General features: G+C 36.1%; 3 protein-coding genes across 3 annotated transcripts; 1 reads left to right on the top strand and 2 right to left on the bottom strand.

The window, feature by feature from the left end:
• Positions 1–191: 191 nt before the first annotated feature.
• On the bottom strand, positions 192–4653 carry LOC136061350 (NADH dehydrogenase [ubiquinone] 1 beta subcomplex subunit 8, mitochondrial). Its single transcript, XM_065769384.1, has 4 exons — positions 4377–4653; positions 4140–4226; positions 3158–3253; positions 192–476 (listed from the first exon to the last, which is right to left on the bottom strand). The coding sequence occupies exons 1-4, from the start codon at positions 4512–4514 to the stop codon at positions 420–422; spliced, it is 378 nt and encodes a 125-aa protein (XP_065625456.1). The 5' UTR covers positions 4515–4653; the 3' UTR covers positions 192–419.
• A 6946-nt stretch (positions 4654–11599) lies between these two features.
• On the bottom strand, positions 11600–15757 carry LOC112006864 (NADH dehydrogenase [ubiquinone] 1 beta subcomplex subunit 8, mitochondrial). The gene is made up of 4 exons (XM_065769376.1): positions 15462–15757; positions 15240–15326; positions 14681–14776; positions 11600–11969 (listed from the first exon to the last, which is right to left on the bottom strand). The coding sequence occupies exons 1-4, from the start codon at positions 15597–15599 to the stop codon at positions 11913–11915; spliced, it is 378 nt and encodes a 125-aa protein (XP_065625448.1). The 5' UTR covers positions 15600–15757; the 3' UTR covers positions 11600–11912.
• Positions 15758–19607: 3850 nt separating this feature from the next.
• On the top strand, positions 19608–22399 carry LOC111984683 (zinc finger BED domain-containing protein RICESLEEPER 2-like). The gene is made up of 4 exons (XM_065769371.1): positions 19608–19781; positions 19928–20617; positions 20735–22032; positions 22140–22399. Exons 1-4 carry the CDS (start codon positions 19621–19623, stop codon positions 22259–22261), a joined length of 2271 nt encoding a protein of 756 aa, XP_065625443.1. The 5' UTR covers positions 19608–19620; the 3' UTR covers positions 22262–22399.
• Positions 22400–27880: the final 5481 nt, after the last annotated feature.

The raw sequence follows: 27880 nt of genomic DNA, 5'->3' as shown, positions 1-27880 counted from the left end.
AAAGAAGTGGATTACAAAATTCTAACGGAACAAAACTCACGTGAGTACAGTATCAAATTTCAAACAAAAAATAGCCAACTTAAATTCAGGCTAAACTACATTGGGTAAGTTGTAATTTGGCTTTTACTTTTTCCATCATTTTCATTTCCTTAATACATGGTACCATACACTACGGTACTGCAATCATTACATTATGCAACAAACACAAATAAAACATGGAATTTATGCATCTTGTCATGAGAATCAACATAATAACGAAGAAAAGAAAACTTAGCCAGTTGTCTGAAGATGTTTGTTTTGCCGACACATAAACATGGTGCATTATTTCAACCAATCAAACTCCAAAACCATACAAATAAACAAAAAGTACGCACAACTGGAACAACAATAACTGTTCAATTAGTTGCCCGTGGATCCAACTATGGTTCACCGCCAAGCTCCACTCGTAGGTTGTCGTATGGATAGACTTTTGGTGCCTGCTCAATAGAAAGGGGAAATGTCACAATTCAGCATCAGAAAGCATTAAATGATCTACAAAAACATCAGGAAATGAGTAAAACAAATACAATGTCAAGTAGAAAGGAATATACAGACAAGATTTAAGACGACCAAACGCTGACACCAGACTACTTCAAAGACGAAGTACACTCCCTTCACGTTCAACTAGTTTTAGCAAGATTATTGGTGTTGGATCTTGAAATTAGCCTTTTTTCTCTTTTTATTTGGAAAAATGCAAAAACACACGCTGAACTTCTAGGTCAAAATCAAACTAACCTCCTATCCTTCCAAGGTGAAATTATAAACCCCTAAACTTTGAGAAATTGGCCAAATTGACCCTTTTGTTATCATTCCATTGATTATTGGCAGAACACAATCACACTCTGTGCACATGACAGCATTTCAATAAACATGTCTTTTTAAATTCAAATATAATTTTAAAAAATTGCTTAAAAATTTTTCTTCCTTCGTCTTCCTCCATCTGGTGCCACCATGGCCCAATTTTAAAACCACCAACAACCACCACCCTCTATGGCCAACTAGTTGCCAAACAGCCACCATTCTCTAACCCCACTGACAGCCCATTAAGCTCATCACCATTCACCACCACACAACCGGCTTCCTCCATTCACTTGAGCACTTTCTCCCTTGGCCAAATCCTCCCACACCAAACACCACAAAAAACTAACCAAACCACACCCCCACAGCAGCACATCGCTGAATAATCACACCCACAGCAACAACACAACCACCACACCAATTTTAGCCACACTATATTGTCTCGCCAATCAAAACCACAAACACCACGTCCAAAACCATCATGCCCAAGACTCGTCCACCACAAGACCCCTGCCATGGAATTCCATCAAATCAGCCAGCCATAAGCACACGCACGCACGCACACGCGCGCGCGTACACACACGCACACACACACACAAAAAAAAAAACCTACCACAATCCAACCAACACCGAGCACCCATGACACCCCAAGCCACAGTCAACATCCCAAATCATCCAAATTGCCACCCAAAAGGCACAATTGCCAGTTGTGCCATCCAATGCCACTACCACCTTGGGCTTCTAATCCTTCATTAAGCAACCTCAATGATTGCCTACCAAGCCCTCCTTCACCAAACTCAACAATCCAACCAAAATACTCAAGCATGAGACAATTTCAAAGTCAAAATCCTTCAAATCAATCCCATTAGGTGAAAAAAATAATTATGATAAATAAATAAAATAAACACTATCAACCAACAGAGCACCACCGTAAATCCAACAGCACATGACACATAATCGCCTAGCCATCAACCTTGTCTATTGTTTTGTAATTTCTTGGCCCACAAAGAGAGTGAGAGAGACGAAGAAGAAAATAAAATGGAATTCAAAATAATTTCTTTATTTTAATTTAATTTAAAATGAATTGTTTATTGAATCCAACAACTCATTCCTTTCTTTTGCCCAAGATGACACATTTCAAGAGGTTCTAATTACGAAGACCAGCTTCATTCCTTTCTTTTTCCTGAAGTGTCACATTTCAATGTGTAGGAGTTGGAGATCACCTTCATAACATTAGATTATTGTACTTGATCATCCTTTTTTTCATTAGAAAGATCAACCCAACTTGTACATTATGTTCAATAAGTAAGGAGAGAAGTGGATGACTTGATTCAGTTCCATAATTTTAGAGTATATTTTATGCATAATATCTGGTCCCAAATTGATTCACTTGGGTCACATCAAACACAAATTTTGCTATATTTTTAGCTCTGTTAATATATGAACATTAAAGCAAAGTTAAAAACTGCTACACTAAGCACACGAGCATGAAATTTAAAGAAAACAATCCAACAACAACAACAACAACAACAAAGCCTTAATCCCAAAATTTTGGGGTTGGCTATGAATCCTCAAAATATTGGTTAGAGTTAGCCACATGTTTTCTTTTCTTCTATTCTATAACAATCCAAGATATCTAAAAATATATTTCAAGTACATAACATTTCTGTTCAAGGTCTATGCAGGAGCTCTAATTTATCACAAACATTAACTAAAAGGAGTGCTTAAAAGACTTTTGAATTTTCTTCAATGTTCACATTAATATTAGCATTAAATTAAGATTTTTTTTCCAATTTCTACCATTTCAAATTGGAGCCTATTTTCCAAAAAAAAAATTATAGAGAGACACTGGGGGAGGGAGAGGTGGGGTTCGAACCTATTTTCCAATAAATAACTAATAATAAAATGAAGTCTTAGACCCAGTTAATCCAGGTGAGCTACATGAACCCTTCTAATTGTTCAAATCATTGTAATTGAGGAAGACCTATCTTTTATAGCATCTAAAACCACTTTTTGCATATTTCTCATGCACCTGGTTGCACCCCTCTTTGGGATTCTCCAACCTATTCCATTACTCACAAAAGAATTACTACCCCTTTACACCATCAAAAATGGCAAGAAACTCATCCAATGACTACACAAGGCAACAAACTCACTTCCTCTTTTTTTGATATTCAAAAAGAGATCAATAAAGATATAGCAAAGCATAACTAAGTTCAAAATTATAAAATAATAACCTTATAAAATATCATAGAAAATCACTGTATTCTGCAAATTCAAAACACAAAATGAAAGATCAAATCCAAGCTTCTTGACTTACAAATGGTATCTTAGAAGCTTTATCGTTCCACACAGCCAACAGTCCCAAACCTGCAAAACAGCTCAAACCTCCACAAAGCCAAGCCAATGCTTCATACTGTTTCCAAAACCACAAAAAGGAAAACAAAATGCGGTCACAGTTAATTGTAGCTATCCACCCTAAACTATAGGGTCATTTGCAAATTACAATTCCCACCCCAAGCTATAAACTTTTAAGATTTTTCACAACTTCCAACATGCAATCCAAAATCAACATTAAAATTAACAAAAATTAATGGACTGATTAAAGAGGATATAGTTGCTTAATGAAAACTAATCAGTTGATTTTGACATATTAGTGCATTCCACTATCCAATTAGCCCACTGATTTGTTGCCAATCAGCTCAAAATTTACAGTATAGGATGGATTTTGCGAATAATTAACCCAAATCCTAAAAGGGCAAAAACTTAACGATTGAAATTGAACTATATGACTGCATTGACCAAAACAATACAATACAACACAATTGAACCATGTTGAAATTGATAATAAGAAATGGATATGATAATTGGGCAAGACAATAGTGTTACCTTTCCAACAGTATCAGCAATGCGATCTATGCAAGGCTCGGGAAATGGGGTCCCGTTGTCCCAAACTAGTTCGTCATTCACTGGAAGCTGAAACATCAACACACACAGTATCATGTTTTTAGGGATTCGTTTCCAATGCTTTTCAAAACGATTTTGAAGTAAATGGAAGGTGACATATTAGTGCATTCCACTATCCAATTAGCCCACTGATTTGTTGCCAATCAGCTCAAAATTTACAGTATAGGATGGATTTTGCGAATAATTAACCCAAATCCTAAAAGGGCAAAAACTTAACGATTGAAATTGAACTATATGACTGCATTGACCAAAACAATACAATACAACACAATTGAACCATGTTGAAATTGATAATAAGAAATGGATATGATAATTGGGCAAGACAATAGTGTTACCTTTCCAACAGTATCAGCAATGCGATCTATGCAAGGCTCGGGAAATGGGGTCCCGTTGTCCCAAACTAGTTCGTCATTCACTGGAAGCTGAAACATCAACACACACAGTATCATGTTTTTAGGGATTCGTTTCCAATGCTTTTCAAAACGATTTTGAAGTAAATGGAAGGAAAAAAGAATATATTATTGAAGTGTGTGAGAGAGAGTGAAAATCTAGTGATTTTCGGAAGTACTGACCGGTTTGTCAGGGACGATGTGTTTGCCGACGGGGAGGCCCATACCGGCGCGGAGGCGAAGAGAGGAGGCGACGGAGCGGCATACGACGCCGTTTCCGCCCATGATTCTAGAAGCTACGTTGCTCAATCTCCCTGCCATTTTCCTTTCTTTTTTGTTCTTTTCCCCCTGATTTGCTTGTTTCTCTACTCTCTCTCTCTCTCTAGGACCAAACACTCGCTTTTCGTTTCTTTTCTATTTGCATATATTGTGATCAAAGGAAATGCGGCCTAAACGACAGCGTCTGAAGTTATCTTCATTCCCCTCCGAATTGGGCTCGTGTACAAGGTGAACCGGCCCGCTTCAAGTAATGGCAGTCCCCAAAAAAAAAAAAAAAATCTTTTTTAATTCAATAATTACTGCTAAGGTGAAAGATTTAAATCTTAGATGTCTTCTTCTCAAAAAAAAAAAAAACTTAGATGTCTAGTCGAGCTACAAGGCTCTTAACCATCTTAATTTCAATTCTGTTAAGATACTACTCTCTCACAAACTCATCTCATTAGGAGCCACTAGAATACAAAATATAAAGGAATTAGGTTAAAATTTCAGTAGGCCCATTTGTGTATTTTGCGTTAACTAATGTGTTTTTTTTTTTTTAGAAATATGTTTAAGTTTGGTGAGAGAGTGTATTAAGTGTGTGTGCATGTTTAGTAGTTACTTTGTTTCTAAAAAATAAGGTTAAAATTTCAGTGAAAAAATATGTACTTATCCTTTTAATAAAACGGAAGGCACTTGTTTTTTTATTATTTGTCTAATACACTAAAAAATTTCCATTTTGATGTTATGCGATGCCAACCTCTCCCAACTACAAAAGAAAATTGAATCATCCAAATCCAACTATATATGATCACATTTCTATTACAAATTAAGGGGGCCTTGAAAATTACAAAAGCAGCAAAGTTACAAATTTCACATAATGATAGCATCTTTCCCTCCTATATACCAAAGGACAATTGCTTCGCATTTCAAGAACTTATATACGAAAGTCCAACGATTGTTTTTCTACATCGACACTAAAAGCCCCATGGCTTCATGAATGGCAACCTGACACCCTGTTTGGCATATGAGGATTCTGTGCATGAACCTACAAACAAACCATGCATTGGCTAGGGTAATTTTTTAATTAAGTCGGTACTTCATCTGTAAAGGACAGTTCAACCCCTCTAGAGTCTAGACCTCCCATTCCATGCACTCCAGCTCACACACACATAAGGGTCCTATCCTTGTAGCAATCAAACCGGGACAAAGATTTTTTGTAATGACGTTTAGCTAGTGAGGATAACTCCCATTCCATGGACCACTATTTTGATCATCAGCAAACTTAATGGTGGACTGTCAAAGACTCATTACCTTACTGTTATAATTATATCAGTCATAATCTGTAGCGGAGAAGCCACCAAAACACTTCAAGTGAACCGGCCCGCTTCAAGTTATGGCAGTCCAAAAAAAAAATTCTTTTTTAATTCAATAATTACTGCAAAAGTTTTGATGGACTTAGTAAAGGCGGGGATGAAAGATACATCTTTAGGTCTTCGAAAAATTGTTAGCACTCGGTCGCCCATTCAAATGATTTCTTCAATGTACGGAAAAAAGGTAGGCACTTATCTGTTGTTCTTGAGACAAACCTGTTTAGGACAACAACCTTACTGTTCAGGCTTTATACCTCCTTGACAGTCTTTGGCGAGGCTAACTTCATTATGGCCTAAATCTTGTCAGAGTTGACCTCAATACCCCTTTGGGATACCATAAATCCTAAGAACTTTCCTGCCATTACCCCAAACGCACATTTGCCCGGGTTCAATTTCATGTTATAAGATCATAGGGTGTCATAGGTCTCTTGGAGGTCATTCAGGAGGTCGTCCTCCCATATGCTTTTTACCAATATGTCGTCCACGTAGACCTCTAATAGGCCAAACACATATTGACCCCTTGTGATAAATTAACCAATTAATTTAACCAAGTGAATTAAGTTAATTAACTTGCAAAGTGCATAGTAGCATAAACAAATCACCAACTAAACTAAGTATGCAGCGGAAATTAAATTAACACGGTGATTTGTTTACGAATAAGGAAAACCTATGTAACAAAAACCCCACCAGGTGATTTTTAAGTCACCACTCCCGAAATTTCACTATTATCACAACAAGCGGTTACAAATAAAGGAATCCCAGTACCTTATACCAACCTACAGTTGGACCCTTACCCCAATACCCAATTGGACTTATTCTGTAGTGACAATTTCTCCTTTTAATGCACAGCTTCCAAGTACGTGACCAACCAATTGCGCGAATCCCAGTACGCGACTTCAATCACCAACTAGAGAAGATTGTTGGCTGCAAAGTTCTTCAGTTCAACCACAATGAAGATCAAGAAAATGATTGGTCACAAAACCCTATAGTGCACATACATAGCAACTTCTTCAAGAATGATGAACTAGGGCAAAACTTTGTCTCCGGTCACAATTTGCTTGAGCAAATTTTTCTCAAAGCTTGTGCAACTTGTGTACTCTTTGACAGCCCTTAAAATAATCATTTTATATGTTTAGGGTTATGAGAAAAGAAGTCTCAAAGACACATTCACGGATTCCAAGAAAATAGATCAGAATTTTTGTTTCTTTCTTAAACCTCGACAGATAGGAGGTGTCGAGCAACTGTCGAGCACACGGGCTGAACAACTTCTTAAACTTCAACACATGCTAGTTGTCGAGTTTTAATAAACTTGCACCTCTCAGCTTGTTTCTTGGACAGACTTGATGACTTCAACACTTGATCTTGAAACATAGTTTCTTGAAGTATTAAGAATACCTAGATCTATCCAATTATAAGTAAAGTGAGTTTTGTCAAAGGATTAGCCAATTATATAAAATAATGACATATGTTCTTAACAAGTGAAACACATATGTCCTAACAATCTTCCCCCTTTGACAATCTGTGACAAAACCACAACAAACAAATAAGCATATGAGAAAAGTCATAAATCACTCAACTTATATTCACTTGTTGAATACAATAAAATCTACCCTAACACAAATTCTTGAAAAACTTTGCAAGAAGAGAGTTTATGGCAAGTAGATTTTGACAACCTATATTTTTGAAACACTTTAAACAAAACTCATCAAGGCATCTTAGTGTGAAACAGAAATAATAGATTGAATACAATAAAGAAGAAACATGTGTATAAAGAGAGAAAAGAAACAACACATGTAAGGGGTAGATGAAAGAAAACATACATCCACATATAGAGAAGAAAAAGTACAATGTATGTCAATGCTTACTCACTCCCAAGTGTAGGAGATCGTAGCAATATAATTCTCGGAGTACCGAGGTTGAAGCAGAAGGAGCAAGGTAAATTCAAAGAAAATATAATTAAATAACTATTTGGGTGAAGAAGAAAAGTACTTTTGCTTGGTGATTGTTAACAAGAATGATAATAAAAGCCGATTAAAATCAATAATGTAAATGCCAAGGCATCGGGGTGTTTCCCTATATCAATATGAAATTCTTTGTGATCTAAGAAAATATATATTTCATAATTGATTGTTCTTATACAATAAAAAACTTATAATTTGGTTGAACTGAGACAATTCAAGAACGTATGATAATCTCGATTAATAATGCGATTAAAAGCCGATTAAAATCAATAATGTAAATACCAGGGCATCGGGGTGTTTCCCTATATCGATATGAAATTCTTTATGATCTAAGAAAATATATATTTCATAATTGAGCTCTCCAATTGGGCTCTGACTTGAAATAGCTCCACTTCAAGCTTCTTGGTTTTCTCAGCCAAGAAATTGTTCTCAAACCTCAGTGCTCCAATAGTCTGATTAGTATCATCAAACTTTGTGGACAACTCTTCACGGTTAAGTTCCACATCACTAAGTTTCTTGGTGTCCAGCCAATAGAGTTTCTCGTGTTTTTCAGACAGCTTGTATAGTTTCTCATAGGCGGTATGGATATCATCTTGATCATCCATCTTCTCACACTTAGAATCCACCAATTCTTCTTCTTCATCTACGTCTTCAACAATCCCTTCAGTAGGATTGACTTTGGCAATGAAGGCATTCAAGATTCTGTCATCCTCATTGTCGGAATCATTCTCAAGTTCAGTGTCACTCAAGGTTGCAGCAAGTACTTTGCTCTTCCCAATGCTCTTGAGATATGTACGACGCTCTTGTTTCATGTGTCCGAAACCATGACACCCAAAGCACTTAGGTCCTGCGGGAACAGTGTACTGACTGCCATCGTTTGCATCCTTCTTCCCTTTGTCTTAACTCTTAAACTGAAAAGAACTGGATTGCCAATGGTCCTTATCAAAACCCTTCCCATTGGCATTCTTTATGAACTTCTTGAATTACCTTGTAATGTAGGACTTCATCTTAGAATCCTCATCATCTAAAGACTCATCAATGTCACTGCTCTTTGCCTTCAAAGCCATGCTCTTGCCCTTACCCGACTTGCCAATTCTTGTTAACCCTAGCTCGTAAGTCTGAAAGTTTTCCAACTAGCTCAGTCAAAGGAATCTTGTCAATATCTTTTGATTCCTTTATCATCATAATCTTGGCATGAAATCTTTCGGGTAGAGATCTGAGCACCTTTCTCACAATCTTGGGTTCAGGAATGGTTTCTGATAATAGCTTAATTTTGCATATTTATATCATTATTAAAAAGTATTATCATACTTATTTTGAGTTAATTCATGCATTTTATAATTGGTTTTGGAATAATGCTGAATAATCAATTTTGTGCTCAATTAAATTTTAATGCATGAATTTGTCTTTTGTAGGATAATGAAATTAAATAAGTGGATTTGTGCCAAAAAAAAAAAGCTAATGGACTTACTTTTACAAGGGCATTTGAAGTCAAAGAAGGCCAACCCAATTAAATTCAAGTTCAATTGGAGTAAGGAATCAAAGAAAATTTGTATCTAATCCAAGTCCAATTTGGATTAGTATCCAGCCTGCATACCAGTTAGTATTTAGGGCATAAATTTCGGCTCAGATGTCCAATTGAGATTATTGAAGTTGGGCTGGAAAGCTAACTTAAAGGGCTACAACTTTGTAGTTTACCAAAAGTCCAAATTCTGAATTTAAATGGGCCAAAAATGTCAGTTAAGTGAAGTTTAAATACCTGAGATTTTCTTCAAACGGGAATTCAACTTGTAATAGGATTTTTTGACCTATTTAAAGGCTTTTTAGGGCAAAATTCAGAGGAGAGCTGCTGTAGAACTTAATTTAGGTTTTATTAAAGTTTATTTAGAGTTTTTAGAGTTTTTTTTTTTTTTTTTTTTTTTTTTTTTTTTTTCTAATGACAAGGAAAATCAATTAAAGCAAGAGCTTAAGTTGACATAAAGGTGGAGTTTGACAATATTGGCTTGCAAAAATTTGCAGCATTCATATGATCTACCAATTACAACAATTTGAAACAAATCTAGGAACCAAAGTCTCCCTTCCAAGCAACGAACAATCTCTTGTCGCTATAGTTTTCACCAATGGCACTGTTGCCGTTTCTGGTTTCGTCCCATCTCTTTCAAGTTTCAAGTACTCTGTCTGTGCATTTGTGCATGTGTTTACAAGAAGACAATTTTTGTTTAGCTCTATATTAATGGCTTCCAGCTTGAAATAGATCCTCTTTCATTTCATTAGTCTATCAAACGTATTCTTTTCTCTACATTCTAAGGTTCCAAATTAACACGATTTGTATCAGCTCCGACGAGCATTAACCATTTTCAGAGCATAAACTATTTTTATAACAGAAACCATTACTGCTTTATTATTAAGGGTTTGACTTACTTCTAGTACTTTTTTAACTGGAATCTCATTTTGTTTTAATGAGAGACTGTCAGGTTATCTACTAACTAAATAAATATTGAGATTAAAACCCACTACTACTTGTCATTGTAAATTTAAAACAAAAGAATATATCCAGTTAAAAAAGTACTGGAGATAAGTCAAACCCTATTATTAATAATCACAACATAATTGGAAATGCTCTCACAAATTTGCTAAGTTTTGAACAAAACATTCGAAGTACATTAAAGGCTAAGTATGTAGGTAAGCAGATATCATCAAAAAATAACTAATTTTAACTAAGCATCATGGTATCAAAAATAAAAACACCTCAAAGATAGAATTGGTGACTATGTGTGGAGACTAGAGCATACTAGGTACTCTTGATTCATGCCACACCATGTAAATCTTCAGAACATATATAGGTCTTCCATTTTATCCAGTTGTGCATTTAAGTATTTTACTTTTGGATAAATTACAACTTATTCACCTGTGGTTTGACCCAAATTTAAGTTCTCTACATGTGGTTTGAAATTTGATACTTTGCCCACCTGAACTTAATTATGTTGAGCTTCCGTAACCCACCTCTCCATTTATTGTTAGAAAACACATTTTAATTCAAAAACATAAAATAAGATAGATCAAAAAGCTAGGGTTATGAACATTTTGAAATTTCAAAGGTAGAGAAAGAAGCTTGAGTGCATTAAAAGCCCATGATGTATGTCTTCATGGTAGATTTCTCTTTGGAATTAAGGGGCCATAGTACAACCTTCTAATGCTAGGACAATTTTGCTCTTTCTTCTCAATTCTTTTCCATATTTAATATCAGGGTGTTTCTTTTTCTTGCTTTATCTTTTTCCGTTCAATATGAAGCCTGGTGGGTTCTTTTTTCCTACATGAATTTGGGTTTTCAATGTTTCTTTCTGTTTCATATAAAAGAAATTTGGGTTTGGTTTAGGAATTGGTCATCTTGGATTAAGAGAATAGAGATAAAACTTTTGAGTTGGGTTGTGTTTTGCTTTTGCAACGAGTTTATTGTTAGAAATGAGTACAAAGATGACAAAGTAGAATGTTGTTATTCTATAAACTTGTTCTCAAAATTTTTTTTTTTCCTTTCTATATGAATTCTGGGTTTGCTTTATGGGTTTCTTGGGGAGATGGTGTAATGTATGCGAACGTTATAAACTAAAAGGCTAATGTTCATCCATTTTTTTTTGTAAAATTCCAAACCCTTACCTTTTGATTCGTTTAATGTTATATTTTCAAATTAAAATGTGTTTTTCTAACTACAAATAAAGAAGTAGGTTACAAAATCCTAATGGAACAAAACTCAAGTGAGTAAACTGTCAAATTTCAAACAAAAAGTAGCCTACTTAAATTCAGGCTAAACCACAGTGGGTAAGTTGTAATTTGGCTTTTACTTTTTCCATCATTTTCATTTCCTTAATACATGGTACCATACACTACGGTACTGCAATCATTACATTATGCAACAAACACAAATAAAACATGGAATTTATGCATCTTGTCATGAGAATCAACATAATAACGAAGAAAAGAAAACTTAGCCAGTTGTCTGAAGAGTTTGTTTTGCCGACACATAAACATGGTGCATTATTTCAACCAATCAAACTCCAAAACCATACAAATAAACAAAAAGTACGCACAACTGGAACAACAATAACTGTTCAATTAGTTGCCCGTGGATCCAACTATGGTTCACCGCCAAGCTCCACTCGTAGGTTGTCGTATGGATAGACTTTTGGTGCCTGCTCAATAGAAAAGGGAAATGTCACAATTCAGCATCAGAAAGCATTAAATGATCTACAAAAACATCAGGAAATGAGTAAAACAAATACAATGTCAATTAGAAAGGAATATACAGACAAGATTTAAGACGACCAAACGCTGACACCAGACTACTTCAAAGACGAAGTACACTCCCTTCACGTTGAACTAGTTTTAGCAAGATTATTGGTGTTGGATCTAGTGATGCACTTGAAATTAGCCTTTTTTCTCTTTTTATTTGGAAAAATGCAAAAACACACGCTGAACTTCTAGGTCAAAATCAAACTAACCTCCTATCCTTCCAAGGTGAAATTATAAACCCCTAAACTTTGAGAAATTGGCCAAATTGACCCTTTTGTTATCATTCCATTGATTATTGGCAGAACACTATCACACTCTGTGCACATGACAGCATTTCAATAAACATGTCTTTTTAAATTCAAATATAATTTTAAAAAATTGCTTAAAAATTTTTCTTCCTTCGTCTTCCTCCATCTGGTGCCACCATGGCCCAATTTTAAAACCACCAACAACCACCACCCTCTATGGCCAACTAATTGCCAAACAGCCACCATTCTCTAACCCCACTGACAGCCCATTAAGCTCATCACCATTCACCACCACACAACTGGCTTCCTCCATTCACTTGAGCACTTTCTCCCTTGGCCAAATCCTCCCACACCAAACACCACGCAAAACTAACCAAACCACACCCCCACAGCAGCACATCGCTGAATAATCACACCCACAGCAACAACACAACCACCACACCAATTTTAGCCACACTATATTGTCTCGCCAATCAAACCCACAAACACCACATCCAAAACCATCATGCCCAAGACTCGTCCACCACAAGACCCCTGCCATGGAATTCCATCAAATCAGCCAGCCATAAGAAATCTCTGCCACCAGCCTATGCACACACGCGCGCGTGCACGCGCGCGCGCGCACACACACACACACACACACACACACAAAAAAATCCCTACCACAATCCAACAGACACTGAGCAGCCATGACACCCCAAGCCACAGTCAACATCCCAAATCATCCAAATTGCCACCCAAAAGGCACAATTGCCAGTTGTGCCATTCAATGCCACTACCACCTTGGGCTTCTAATCCTTCATTAAGCAACCTCAATGATTGCCTCCCAAGCCCTCCTTCACCAACCTCAACAATCCAACCAAAATACTCAAGCATGAGACAATTTCAAAGTCAAAATCCTTCAAATCAATCCCATTAGGTGAAAAAAATAATTATGATAAATAAATAAAATAAACACTATCAACCAACAGAGCACCACCGTAAATCCAACAGCACATGACACATAATCGCCTAGCCATCAACCTTGTCTATTGTTTTGTAATTTCTTGGCCCACAGAGAGAGTGAGAGAGACGAAGAAGAAAATAAAATGGAATTCAAAATAATTTTTTTATTTTAATTTAATTTAAAATGAATTGTTTATTGAATCCAACAACTCATTCCTTTCTTTTGCCCAAGATGACACATTTCAAGAGGTTCTAATCACGAAGACCATCTTCATTCCTTTCTTTTTCCTGAAGTGTCACATTTCAATGTGTAGGAGTTGGAGATCACCTTCATAACATTAGATTATTGTACTTGATCATCCTTTTTTTCATTAGAAAGATCAACCCAACTTGTACATTATGTTCAATAAGTAAGGAGAGAAGGGGATGACTTGATTCAGTTCCATAATTTTAGAGTATATTTTATGCATAATATCTGGTCCCAAATTGATTCACTTGGGTCACATCAAACACAAATTTTGCTATATTTTTAGCTCTGTTAATATATGAACATTAAAGCAAAGTTAAAAACTGCTACACTAAGCACACGAGCATGAAATTTAAAGAAAACAATCCAACAACAACAACAAAGCCTTAATCCCAAAATTTTGGGGTTGGCTATGAATCCTCAACATATTGGTTAGAGTTAGCCACATGTTTTCTTTTCTTCTATTCTATAACAATCCAAGATATCTAAAAATATATTTCAAGTACATAACACTTCTGTTCAAGGTCTATGCAGGAGCTCTAATTTATCACAAACATTAACTAAAAGGAGTGCTTAAAAGACTTTTGAATTTTCTTCAATGTTCACATTAATATTAGCATTAAATTAAGATTTTTTTCCAATTTCTACCATTTCAAATTGGAGCCTATTTTCCCCAAAAAAAAAAATTACAGAGAGACACTGGGGGAGGGAGAGGTGGGGTTCGAACCTATTTTCCAATAAATAACTAATAAGAAAATGAAGTCTTAGACCCAGTTAATCCAGGTCAGCTACATGAACCCTTCTAATTGTTCAAATCATTGTAATTGAGGACGACCTATCTTTTATAGCATCTAAAACCACTTTTTGCATATTTCTCATGCACCTGGTTGCACCCCTCTTTGGGATTCTCCAACCTATTCCATTACTCACAAAAGAATTACTACCCCTTTACACCATCAAAAATGGCAAGAAACTCATCCAATGACTACACAAGGCATCAAACTCACTTCCTCTTTTTTTGATATTCAAAAAGAGATCAATAAAGATATAGCAAAGCATAACTAATTTCAAAATTATAAAAGAATAACCTCATAAAATATCATAGAAAATCACTGTATTCTGCAAATTCAAAACACAAAATGAAAGATCAAATCCAAGCTTCTTGACTTACAAATGGTATCTTAGAAGCTTTATTGTTCCACACAGCCAACAGTCCCAAACCTGCGAAACAGCTCAAACCTCCACAAAGCCAAGCCAATGCTTCATACTGTTTCCAAAACCACAAAAACGAAAACAAAATACGGTCACGGTTAATTGTAGCTATCCACCCTAAACTATAGGGTCATTTGCAAATTACAATTCCCACCCCAAGCTATAAACTTTCAAGATTTTTCACAACTTCCAACATGCAATCCAAAATCAACATTAAAATTAATGGACTGATTGGAGAGGATATAGTTGCTTAATGAAAACTAATCAGTTGATTTTGACATATTAGTGCATTCCACTATCCAATTAGCCCACTGATTTGTTGCCAATCAGCTCAAAATTTACAGTATAGGATGGATTTTGCGAATAATTAACCCAAATCCTAAAAGGGCAAAAACTTAACGATTGAAATTGAACTATATGACTGCATTGACCAAAACAATACAATACAACACAATTGAACCATGTTGAAATTGATAATAAGAAATGGATATGATAATTGGGCAAGACAATAGTGTTACCTTTCCAACAGTATCAGCAATGCGATCTATGCAAGGCTCGGGAAATGGGGTCCCGTTGTCCCAAACTAGTTCGTCATTCACTGGAAGCTGAAACATCATGTTTTTAGGGATTCGTTTCCAATGCTTTTCAAAACGATTTTGAAGTAAATGGAAGGGAAAAAGAATATATTATTGAAGTGTGTGAGAGAGAGTGAAAATCTAGTGATTTTCGGAGGTACTGACCGGTTTGTCAGGGACGATGTGTTTGCCGACGGGGAGGCCCATACCGGCGCGGAGGCGAAGAGAGGAGGCGACGGAGCGGCATACGACGCCGTTTCCGCCCATGATTCTAGAAGCTACGTTGCTCAATCTCCCTGCCATTTTCCTTTCTTTTTTGTTCTTTTTCCCCTGATTTGCTTGTTTCTCTACTCTCTCTCTCTAGGACCAAACACTCGCTTTTCGTTTCTTTTCTATTTGCATATATTGTGATCAAAGGAAATGCGGCCTAAACGACAGCGTCTGAAGTTATCTTCATTCCCCTCCGAATTGGGTTCGTGTACAAGGTGAACCGGCCCGCTTCAAGTTATGGCAGTCCCCAAAAGAAAAAAAAAAAAATATATATATATATATATATCTTTTTTAATTCAATAATTACTACAAGGGTGAAAGATTTAAATCTTAGATGTCTTCTTCTCAAAAAAAAAAAAAAAACTTAGATGTCTAGTCAAGCTACAAGGCTCTTAACCATCTTAATTTCTATTCTATTAAGATACTACTCTCTCACAAACTCATCTCATTAGGAGCCACTAGAATACAAAATATAAAGGAATTAGGTTAAAATTTCAGTAGGCCCATGTGTTTTTTTTTTTTTAGAAATATGTTTAAGTTCAGTGAGAGAGTGTATTAAGTGTGTGTGCATGTTTAGTAGTTACTTTGTTTCTAAAAAATAAGGTTAAAATTTCAGTGAAAAAATATGTACTTATTCTTTTAATAAAACGGAAGGCACTTGTTTTTTTAGTATTTGTCTAATACACTAAAAAATTTCCATTTTGATGTTATGCGATGCCAACCTCTCCCAACTACAAAAAAAATTGAATCATCCAAATCCAACTATATAAGCAGGGGCAGAGCCACATGTTAGGGTCAAAATTTTTAAATTTTTTTTTTACTATATAGAAATATTTAATATTTTAATAATTAGCCCTCAAAAATGGGACTTGGCCCACCTCAACTATTTGAGTTGGTCCAATAATGTTCTTTAAAAAATTATCCAATTTGTCTAGTAGTTATAGAGAACGTATGGTTTCTCAAATTCATTTTTTATGGTAAAATGTGTTCTTGTATTTTTTAAAGTTTTGAATCATTTATGTCTTTGAACACTTCATTAATTCAATTGAAATTTTTTTACTCACAATGGCAATTTGGTAACTTATATTGAAAATGAAAATTATAAGGATTTTACTTTGGAAGATGGTGAAAGATTAATTTAATTCTATGAAACATTTAATTTTAAGGATTCATTATGAAAGATACTAATTTTTTGTGTATGTGTATAGATACATGTGTTTGTGTATGAGTATAAAAGTTTGTATAGACTAATAAATTAGCAACAAAAATCGACCCCCATAAACAAAAATTTTTGGCTCCACCCCCTGTATATAAGATCACATTTCTATTACAAATTAAGGGGGCCTTGAAAATTACAAAAGCAGCAAAGTTACAAATTTCACATAATGATAGCATCTTTCCCTCCTATATACCCAAGGACAATTGCTTCGCATTTCAAGAACTCATATACAAAAGTCCAGCGATTGTTTTTCTACATCGACACTAAAAGCCCCATGGCTTCATGAATGGCAACCTGACACCCTGTTTGGCATATGAGGATTCTGTGCATGAACCTACAAACAAACCATGCATTGGCTAGGGTAATTTTTTAATTAAGTCGGTACTTCATCCGTAAAGGACAGTTCAACCCCTCTAGAGTCTAGACCTTCCATTCCATGCACTTCAGCTCACACACACATAAGGGTCCTATCCTTGTAGCAATTAAGGATGGCAATTTTTACCCAACTCGCAGGTACCCGGCTCGGCCCGACCCTAATGGGCCGGGTTTTACCCGATCCGATTAGGAATAGGGTCGGGTATGGGTTTAAAAAAAAAAACCCGAAGCGGGTCCGGGTCGGGTCCGAGTTTTATTAAAAAAACCCGAGACCCGGCCCGGTAAAAACCCGGTTAATTGAAATTACTAAAATACCCTAATATATATATATACCTAAAATTTCTAACCCTAATTCCCATTTCTTCTACACTCACTCACTCAGCAGCCTCCCTACACTCCCTCCCTCCCTCTCAAGCCGACACAGTCCTACACTCCCTCACCCTCACTCCACCGTGAACACCACCAAAAACCCAGACGGCGAGATACCCAACCACCAAATCACAACACCACCGCCTCACAACACCACCGCCTGACCTGGAGCTATCGCCGTTTTTCTTCGCCAAATCGGAGCTGTCGTCGCTTTTCTTCACCAAATCGGAGCATCAGTTTTTTCTTCAGGCTTGACCAAATCGGAGAGCATCAGATTCAACTTCAGCCTTCAGCCAAATCGAAGTGGATCAGCTTCAGCCAAATTGGAGAGGATCAGATTTTCTTCAGGTATTTACTTGAGAAGATACCTTTATTGATGGTGTTGGGTTCTCGGATTTCAGAGACAGATAGAATGAGAGATGGTGTTGGTTTTTTATTTTTGATTTTTTGGGTGTAAATGTGTAATCCAGGACCATTTTGATTTTATGAATATTGGGCTTGCTTTGTAACAAAGTTGATTTTGAATCTGATCATTTCCATTGTAATCATAGAGTCTTGCAAATGGGGTTGATGAGTTGTGGAGTACAATGATAATGCATGAAGCTCTACTTTGCTCTTTTTAATTGCTTTTAATGTTAAGGTTAATTTTCTAAAATTGACTCTACCAGGAATTTTTTTGGTCTCCCATATGACTTCAATTTTTGGGGTAGGGGAAATGGAAATAATGTCGCTCTTTTGTTTTGGTTCAAGTTGTGGAATATTTTTTTTTTTTTTTTTTTTTGAATAAGTAGAGTTTTGTTACTTGCTCAAAGATTAAACATTAACTAATTCTAATGTAAAGTTTGAAGCTTTTCTATGTGTACTGCTGTCTGGATAATAATAATAATAATAATAATAATAATACATTTCAATTGTAATGTATGAAAATTATATCTAAAAATAAAACCGAGATGTGTTTGATAATCCCGTAAACTCTGCAAAAGATTTCCGTCTATATTCCCGTAAAATAACTATTGATAGTCATTAGATTTTTGGTCTGTCTCCACTAAATTCCCAATTCAGAACACATTGTTGTAGAGTTAAAGTGCTCAGACTGGACTGCAAAGAGAATTTACTTGCTAGTCATATGTTTACTGAACTTTTTACTATAGCTAGTCAATAAAAATGATTATATATGAGCACATATTATTCAAACCACATTGGTCTTTTTTTTATTATAATTTTATGGTTTTTGGTAGAACAGTATCCCATGTGTGAGAGTTGTGTTTCCAGCAAGAACCATGATTTCAATATGGTTTTTGAATGCGATGACTATACTTGTTAAACAGGGTCTTTAATACCACCTCTTTGCACCTAAATGGACCGTCTGAATTTCAGCTTTAAGAGCCAATTCATCTAAAGTATGACTATAAAAATATGAATTTCTAATGCTTTTCGAGTATTCTATTCAACAGTGATGCATACGCAAATTGTTTAATAAGCTGGTCTCACACTCCATGATTGACCCAACACTTGTGGTTGGCACAAGGTGCTTCTTTTTCTATTATACCCTTTCACACGTACAGTCTTATTATATGGGTGTTTCTGAATAAATTTCTTGCAGATTGTGTTATAGAGCATCGGAAAAAAATTAGTTAAATTGAAGATGCTCAGTGAATACAAACCATAATATAATTCATCTTGCTTGATGCTTTATGATTATAACAAATCAACCAGCAAGCAATCGATTTGTATTACTCTTCATCGCATCTATTGCAACAAAACAAAGAGAGCATTTGCAGAACCCTAATTTCTAAGAACTTGTAGTGTAGATGTGTTTGTTATTGTGAATTATAATGTCATCTATGTGCTTAAATTCAAGCATGCCTAATGTAAACACAACGAAAGCTCATATCACTAGAAACTAGGCACTTTAGTTTGCTTCCATGCCTTGCTACTTGCTTTGTTGTTGTTGAGGGTTTGGTTTATGGGTTAAGGTGTTTGTGGCGTTATACTATTATTGGGTTTGTTAAATATTGTTTGGGTTGTGATGACAATTGTAATGAAATATTGTTTTTTGTGTTTGTTGGGAATGCAGAGCCTAAAACGGAGATGGAAGACACAAACACAAACAAATCTAGCTCTTCCTCGCCAAGCGGCTCTCCCTTGCCAACTATGCGGTCTCCTTCGCCATTTTCACGATCACCCTCGCCATTGTCGCCTGGCAGCTCACCCTCAGGATCACCATCACCTTTATGCCCATTAAACAACCGGTAAGTGTTTGAATTTGTTGTTAATCATGTTTAATTTGTGAATTTGTGTAATTATGAATTTGTGCCTATTAATTAATGAGTATGTGTAATAATAAATTTGTAATAATTTGTTTTGATTCTAACTCCCAAACTTCTGAATCAATTAGGAGTCCGAATTCCCCGACGGTGGACTTAGAGGTAGAGGAACAAGAAAGGAGTCAAGGGAGTCCAAGGACAGAGGAAGAGGGAGAGCAAGAGCCTACAAATGAGGACTTGGATACAAGTAAAAAAAGAAAGACTACCTCAGATGTTTGGGCTCATTTTACAAGGAAGAAGGTTGAAGGAAAAGTTAAAGCCCAATGCCACCATTGTGGCAAACTTTACTTGGGTGAATCTAGTCAAGGTACAACCCATTTGCGTAATCATTTAGCAAGATGTCCACGGATGAAGTATAAGGATATTCGACAACAAGTTTTAATTAAACAACAAAATAAGGTGGATGGAACTACAAGTTTAAATAATTACCAATTTGATCAAGCTAGAGTGAGGAATAAGCTTGCTCGTATGGTTATTTTACATGAATATCCTCTTTCAATGGTTGATCACATTGGGTTTAGGGAATTTGTGAATGATCTTCAACCTATGTTTAAGCTTGTCACAAGAAATACTTTGAAGAGTGATATTCTTAAAATCTATGATAATGAGAGGGAGAAAGCTTTGAAGATCACGGACAAGAATGGAAGTAGGATGGCAATTACAACTGATATGTGGACTTCAAGTAACAAAAAGAGAGGGTTTATGGTCATTACCGCACATTTTATTGACCATACTTGGACGTTGCAAAGCCGGGTTTTGAGGTAATTTTTTTATCTATAAATTGAATGTTAAAGACTTTACATTTAGAATGTTTATTGAGTTATGTTAAATTGAATGTTTATTTAGTTATGTTATAATTATTTCTATTATTTTTCTAGGTTTGTTTATGTTCCCTCTCCACACACGAAAGATGTCCTTGCTGAAGTTCTTGTTGATTGTTTTTTAGAGTGGAACATTGATAGGAAGTTGTCCACAATAACCGTAGATAATTGTAGTACTAATGATGCCATGATAAGACTTCTCTTGAATAAGCTTGATACTAGTTCTCTTATGTTGGGTGGGTCTATGTTGCATATGAGGTGTGCTGCACATATTTTGAATTTGATTGTTCAAGATGGGTTGTCTCTTATTGGTGATGGTATTGAAAGGATTCGTGATAGTGTGATTTATTGGACTGGATCACCAAAAAGGAGGCAAAAATTTGATGAAAATGCACGTCAATTGCGTGTTCAATGCACCAAAGAGTTAGTCTTAGATTGTAAAACTCGTTGGAATTCAACTTACTTAATGCTTTCTACTGCATTGATTTATAAAGATGTTTTCTCGCGTTTGGCTAAACGTGAAACATCTTATACTTGTTTGCCATATGATCATGATTGGGAGGTAGCCAAAGATATTTGTGGGAGGTTAGAGTTGTTTCATAGTGTGACTGAATTTTTCTCTGGTCGTAAGTACCCCACAACTAATATGTATTTTGCTTTGGTGTGTGAGTTGAAAATTGCATTGAATGAATGGAGTTTGTCTTCAAGTGAGATGATAAGTACAATGGCAGAAAGCATGCTTGCTAAATTTAATTCTTATTGGGCTAATGTTAGTGTTGTTATGGCTGTTGCTGCTATCTTAGACCCAAGATATAAGATGAAGTTATTGGAGTTTTATTATCCTAACATTTATGGTGATAATTCTGATTTGGAGATTGAAAAAATTAAGAATCTTTGTTATGATTTGCTTGATGAGTATGGAGATGTGGATGAGTCTCCTGTAGGTAATGAAGGAAGTTCTCATATGCCTACAAATACTTCAAATCAAGTGGCACAAATAAAATTTAGGTTGATTGGGTCAATGTCAAGGTTTGATGGGTTTGTGAATAATAGCTCAAGTAGTTCAAAGAAACATGGGAGTGGTAGAATGGAATTTGATCATTTCATTGATGAGGGAGTGTTGAAGAGGAGTGAAGACTTTGATATTTTGGCATGGTGGAAAAGTAATGGTCTCAAGTATCCTACTTTACAAAGGATTGCAAGAGATATTTTAGCCATTCCCGTCACAACTGTTGCTTCAGAAGCTGCCTTTAGCACTAGTGGGAGACTTTTAAGTCCACACCGTAGTAGACTACATCCCAAGACTATAGAGGCAATGATGTGTGCTCAAAATTGGTTATGGAGTGAAATCAACGGTTAGTAATTGTCTAATTTCTATTTATAAAATCAAAATTGTGTTTTTATATTTGTTAGTTACAATTTGATGAAGTTTATTCCATTTTTTAATTCATTGTTGTTGTAGGTTCTTCAACTATATCCGGAGATAGTACATTTCAATCCATTCTTGATGATGGGGAGCCAAATGAAGATGATGGGAGTTGTGCCACAATTGATGGGAGTTGTATTACAATTGATGAAGATTAAACATTTTGTATTAATTTAGTAACTTTTTTATTTTCTTAGACTTGTTTCCTTAATTTGTTGGTTTGTAATTATTCTAAACTTGTGGGATTTATTTCGTAACTTTTTAATTTCTTGGACTCGTTGGACTTTTGATACTTATTTTTTGGACTTGTTGGATTTATTTTATTTTTATGTTTAGTTGGTGATTTTAGTTAAGATTTTGTTGATTAATGATTAAATGGTTATCTTAGCTAGGTAATTTATTGATTTAAAATCTTAGTTATGATTTATTGAATTATGATTATGATATTAGTTATGATTTATTGATTTAAAGATTTATAATTAACAGGTGATTTATTGATTTATGATTAGTATCCTTAGCCTATGATTTGGACTGATTTGGCATTTGGGCCACGTTAATTATTTAGGCTTGAATATGTAGGCTTAATGTAGGCAAACTATGGGCTTAAATCTAGGCTTGAATCTAGGCAAAATTTGAGCTTAAATATGGTCTTAAATTAAAATTTGGGCTCAATTTTTTTTTTTTTTTTTTTTTTCGGTTGGGCCCCATTTGGGCCCAATTCCTAAACGGGGCCCGTGGGGCCCGGCTGGGGCAGGTTCGGGCCCCGGGAAAAAACCCGGTACCCTAAACGGGCCGGGTCCGGGCTACGGGTCTTGCCCCGCGGGTCAGGTCCGGGTATGAAAAAACCCGGCCCGAATCCGACTCGTTGCCATCCCTAGTAGCAATCAAACCAGGACAAAGATTTTTTGTAATGACGTTTAGTTAGTGAGGATAACTCCCATTCCATGGACCACTATTTTGATCATCAGCAAACTTAATGGTGGACTGTTAAAGACTCATTACCTTACTGTTATAATTATGTCAGTCATAATCTGTAGCGGAGAAGCCACCAAAACACTTCAAGTGAACCGGCCCGCTTCAAGTTATGGCAGTCCAAAAAAAAAAATTATTTTTTAATTCAATAATTACTGCAAAAGTTTTGATGGACTTAGTAATGGCGGGGAAGAAAGATACATCTTTAGGTCTTCGAAAAATTGTTGGCACTCGATTGTCCATTCAAATGATTTCTTCAATGTACGGAAGAAAGGTAGGCACATATTTGTTGTTCTTGAGACAAACCTATTCAGGACAACAACCTTACCATTAAGGCTTTGTACCTCCTTGACAGTCTTTAGCGAGGCTAACTTCATTATGGCCTAAATCTTGTCCGAGTTGACCTCAATACCCCTTTGGGATACCATAAATCCTAGAAATTTTCCTGCCATTACCCCAAACACACATTTGCCTGGGTTTAATTTTATGTTATAAGATCATAGGGTGTCATAGGTCTCTTGGAGGTCATTCAAGAGGTCGTCCTCCCGTATGCTTTTTACTAATGAAAGTTCAATATGTGTATAAAACACCCTTGAACGCTTTGACTCCAAATTATAAAAATACCAATTCAAGCTTTATATCAAACAGTTAATGTGCGGAACATGATAACAAGCTTATAACATAATTGATAAACAATCTAAGCCAAATATAAACACATCTGCAGCAGTAAATATAAGGCAAAGATAAAGAGAAGGAAGATGCAAACACACGGACAACACACAATGTGTTATTGAAGAGGAAACCGAAGTCCTCGGCGTAAAACCTCTCTGCCGCCCTCCAAGCGGTAAATAATCCACTAAAGAATGTAGTTGAGATACATGAACAGCAGAAGACCCTCCAAGCCTAATCTACCTAAGTACCTAAGCCCTCCAAGCTTCTTGCTCCAACGAGGTTATGCCGAACCTATTTCTTCTTTAGCTTCCCGGATTCCGCTACTATACCATAGCATCAACCAATGTATATTGGTTCCTTCCAAACTGCTTCCCTTGGCACCAATACACCTTCTCACAGACGTGGGTGTGGTGAGATAAGGATTTGGCTAAAGGCCTCTCAAGAATGTAACAATGGAGAAGAAGAGAGAAGAGGAATTTGTAGAGTCTCCAAGGTAAAGATTAGGGATGAGCCAATCTTGTTTTTCTCTAGGGTTTCTCTTACAAAATTCTCTTTGGAAGCTTTCTCAATTTAGTGGGTATAAGGGTCTATATATAGTGGTGTGTGTTTGGAATACGAAGAGTCAGCTTTTGCCAAACAGGGCTGATTGGCGGCTTGGCCTCGCGACTTGTCCAAGTCGCGAGTTCAAGTCGCGAAGTAACGGCCTGGCTAGCCTGGGACTTTTGTCCTATAGTGCGACAGCTGGCGCATCCCTTCAGCTCCCCTGTGTGCTTCTCACGTGCCTGCAGTTGGTGGCTTGCCAGTCGCGAGTCAGCCATGAGTCCTAGCCGCGAAACTCTGCTTTCTTGCACAAACTTGAGCTTTTCTTCACATCTTCTCACACACTACCCTTACAATAATCCCACCTAAATACAGGTTACTAAGTGCTTAAATTACAAACAAATTGGCACGGAATAAAGTCAACAAGATGGTTGATAAATTTCAACCTTACAATCTCCCCCTTTGTCTATTCCATGACAAAACCTTAAAACAAACTCTAGACTTAATGCGCGAATTGGGAACAATTAGAAAACTCACTCACACCTAACTCTAGAATCTGTAAAGTTTTAGAACCATAAGAACAAGTAACTCCTGAAACACAACAACACAATAAATTCATTGTATGCAGAAAACTTGTAATGCAAATGAAGCAAGCATAATGTGATTAAGCACAATAGAGTAAAGCAATAAACCACAACAAGACCAAAAACAGGTAATCACTTCATACAAGTGATCACAATGTTCATTCACACTTGGAATGAACATCCGGACATTCAAGTTAACAAACACAAGGCAAATCACTTGAATGACCAACACTCAACCAATGCACAATACATGAAGTATGTGCATCTAAGAAAAATCCTACACGGGCACAAAAGTGACAGTACTTAAAAAAGAATGCATAGCATTAGGTTAGAAGTACTGATTTAACAAAGCACAAAGGTTGCATAAAGTATGGTACAAACCACAAAGGCCTACAAGTGCATAAAACCAAACCCTTAAAGCTTACATAAGCAACATGGGTAAAAAAAAAAAAAAAAAAAAAAAAAAAAAAAAAAAAAAAAAAAAAAAAAAAAAAAAAAAAAAAAAAAACAAAACAAAACAAAACATATGCTGAATTAACTTAATAACATCATCATTATATAAATGAATCAAAGTGTTAAAAACATTCAAGAGATATGAGTTTAATCCAAATAAACAACTAACACCACAGAGTATTAAATTAGTAAAAACAGCAGAAAGCCAAAAGAAAAAAAAAATCAAAATTGTGCACAAAACATCAAGTGATAAAGAAATCTCCCCCTTTCACTATGCTTTCTATCTCCCTGTCTATCCCCCCCTTTCTATATGCATCTCCCCCTTTTTGTCAGGAATAGCTAAAGGCTATTGTCAAGCTTTTGTTGTATAGCATCTAGCTGAGTCTCGATAGTTGTGAGTCACATCTGAGTTTGATTGTGAAAGGAGTTGAGAAGCCGTTCTAGATCAGAAATTCGATGAAACACATTCTCAATGAAGTAACTTTGCTTGGGCATTTGAAATCCAGGAGAAACAGACGGAGTCCCAGTTGATTGAATAGGAGTAGTTGTAGCATGAGCAGTTGGAGATGCATGTGTGGATAGCTCACTTTTAGATTTCTTAGAGGAGTGACTCTTGCTTGCTTGGAGAGAGTACTGGGATATTGGTCGAGGACGAGGCAGGAGTCTTTCATCTAATGAATGACTAACACCTTCACTAAGAACAATCTTCATGACTAGACTGCAGAATGGAAAAATTGTTCGTGTTGCTGAACGGACCGATGTTTTCCCAATGATTTGGAATATATGAGCATAGATGTCAATCGGTGCACCAGTAATGAGGTCACACAGGAATTTATCCCTTTCAAGATTGATGAAGGTAGTATTTGATAATGGGTAGAGATTGGAAAACATGATCAGCTTTAAAGTTGTCAGTTCAAATGAAAACAATGCAGTGCTTATAGATGATCTTGTGCTTCCCACTTCATGTACATTCCCAAGAACATGAAGGATGTCTTGTGCCTGAAATTCCCGGTCATCGTATGGAGTTCGATCCACATCTTTTGGTCTGGTGATGTGAAGAACTTTAGCAATGTAGTCTGCATTATTTTCCTCGTACCCAGCATTTCAACTCGACTCTTGTGTATCTGGCATTTGAAAAGAATTCCTTGATCAATTCTTCAGATGGATCCTCAAAATTTCCAAATAGATCAACCCAATCTCTTTCTTCAAAAATCTTAGGGATAGATGTTGTCCCTAGTGTGTCAAACTTGACAACTCTTTCCACAATGGGAGAAAAATTTTTGAAGATGTTTGTGTAGGTCTTTGAGTTAGTAGGAGTCCTAAATCTCTCAATGGTAGAGTCCTTGGATGACTTAAACGATAATCGTATCCATTTAGCAATCGGAGTTGACGGATCATCAACTACAATGCTTTTGCCTCTGGATGAACGAGTTATCTGCAACAAAGTCGACACACAGAAGAGAACCAAAATACAATACCACAAGAAGCAAACATCAGATTGATTAGTTTCAGTTAAATAGTGTGACAAGAAATTTCACAAAATCACAACAACAGTAACAACTTAGAGACAAAAGGGCAATGTGTAACACAATGACACAAATGATGAAAATGCCTGGAATAAGATATGAATGGAGCAACACATTCATGAACCACAGTCAATAGCACAGTCTCTCAATAGATAGAAACATGAAAACGCACACATATAATGAGAACCAAAGTAAGGGTAGGACAGGAATAACAAAACACAACATTCACAAACCCTCAAACAAAGTTCAAGCCCATGAAATCTTCAACAAAACAGAAACACTACACAAAGTCATTCTCAACATTTTAGGCAAACTCATGTTAGAACACAATATATTGCCGAACACAGATGCAACATTCTAATCAAGAAACTAAAAATCGAAACAGTAAGAATGAAGTTAAGGAAGGAAAACCCATACCTTTTTCTTGGTGTTTGATGAAGACATGATGCGAAAATGGAATCTTTTTCAGTGAGACTCGGAGTGTTTGAGAGAGAGAAATGAAGAAGACAATGAATTGTCACTAATATTCGAGAGAAAAACTGAAAAACATTTTTTTAAATTGTCCATAAAACACAAAACATGCATTTTTCGCGACTTGATTGAGTCGCCAGTCAGTTGCCAGGGTAAGCCATGAAATACTGAAGGCCAAGATTTTAAAAAAAATCTTCTAAGTATTTTTCGCGACTGGAAGGTCTACCCGTGAGATAGTCGCCAAGGGAGCTGCGAAAATCTCTGTGTACCCTTCGCGACTAAACCTTCCACCTGCGAACAAGTCGCCACATTGAGCCGCCAAAACCACAAAAACTCAAAATTTTGAAAAATTTCTAGTCTTTTTCGCGACTGCAGCATGCAACTAGACTTACCCGCAACTGAGTCACCAAAACAGGGCAACACTGTTTTTGAAATCTTTGACATTTTGTAAAAACAAAAACACTTTCCAAAAACAAACTAAAATACTCAAAAATCTTTTTGTGTTTGATCAACAAAGATTGAGCTTGTGAAAACACACTTAATTAAGTACAATCACACA

The sequence above is a fragment of the Quercus suber genome, unplaced genomic scaffold (genome assembly GCF_002906115.3).
Source record: "Quercus suber isolate HL8 unplaced genomic scaffold, Cork oak 2.0 scaffold_28, whole genome shotgun sequence".
Lineage (NCBI taxonomy): Eukaryota > Viridiplantae > Streptophyta > Magnoliopsida > Fagales > Fagaceae > Quercus > Quercus suber.
The sequence above is the reverse complement of the archived record's forward strand: the minus strand, read 5'-3'. Positions and strand labels throughout refer to the sequence as shown.

What these genes read in the sequence shown, in the direction of transcription:
- LOC136061350 (XM_065769384.1), bottom strand. Translation starts at nt 4,514, where the DNA reads ATGGCAGGGAGATTGAGCAACGTAGCTTCTAGAATCATGGGCGGAAAC. An exon ending in ACATCGTCCCTGACAAACCG is followed by an intron (nt 4,227 to 4,376) that starts GTCAGTACTTCC and finishes TTGATGTTTCAG; the next exon opens with CTTCCAGTGAATGACGAACT. An exon ending in AAGCTTCTAAGATACCATTT is followed by an intron (nt 477 to 3,157) that starts GTAAGTCAAGAA and finishes TCTATTGAGCAG; the next exon opens with GCACCAAAAGTCTATCCATA.
- LOC112006864 (XM_065769376.1), bottom strand. Translation starts at nt 15,599, where the DNA reads ATGGCAGGGAGATTGAGCAACGTAGCTTCTAGAATCATGGGCGGAAAC. An exon ending in ACATCGTCCCTGACAAACCG is followed by an intron (nt 15,327 to 15,461) that starts GTCAGTACCTCC and finishes ATGATGTTTCAG; the next exon opens with CTTCCAGTGAATGACGAACT. An exon ending in TTGCTGATACTGTTGGAAAG is followed by an intron (nt 14,777 to 15,239) that starts GTAACACTATTG and finishes TTTTGGAAACAG; the next exon opens with TATGAAGCATTGGCTTGGCT.
- LOC111984683 (XM_065769371.1), top strand. Translation starts at nt 19,621, where the DNA reads ATGGAAGACACAAACACAAACAAATCTAGCTCTTCCTCGCCAAGCGGC. An exon ending in TTGCAAAGCCGGGTTTTGAG is followed by an intron (nt 20,618 to 20,734) that starts GTAATTTTTTTA and finishes TTATTTTTCTAG; the next exon opens with GTTTGTTTATGTTCCCTCTC. An exon ending in GTTATGGAGTGAAATCAACG is followed by an intron (nt 22,033 to 22,139) that starts GTTAGTAATTGT and finishes TTGTTGTTGTAG; the next exon opens with GTTCTTCAACTATATCCGGA.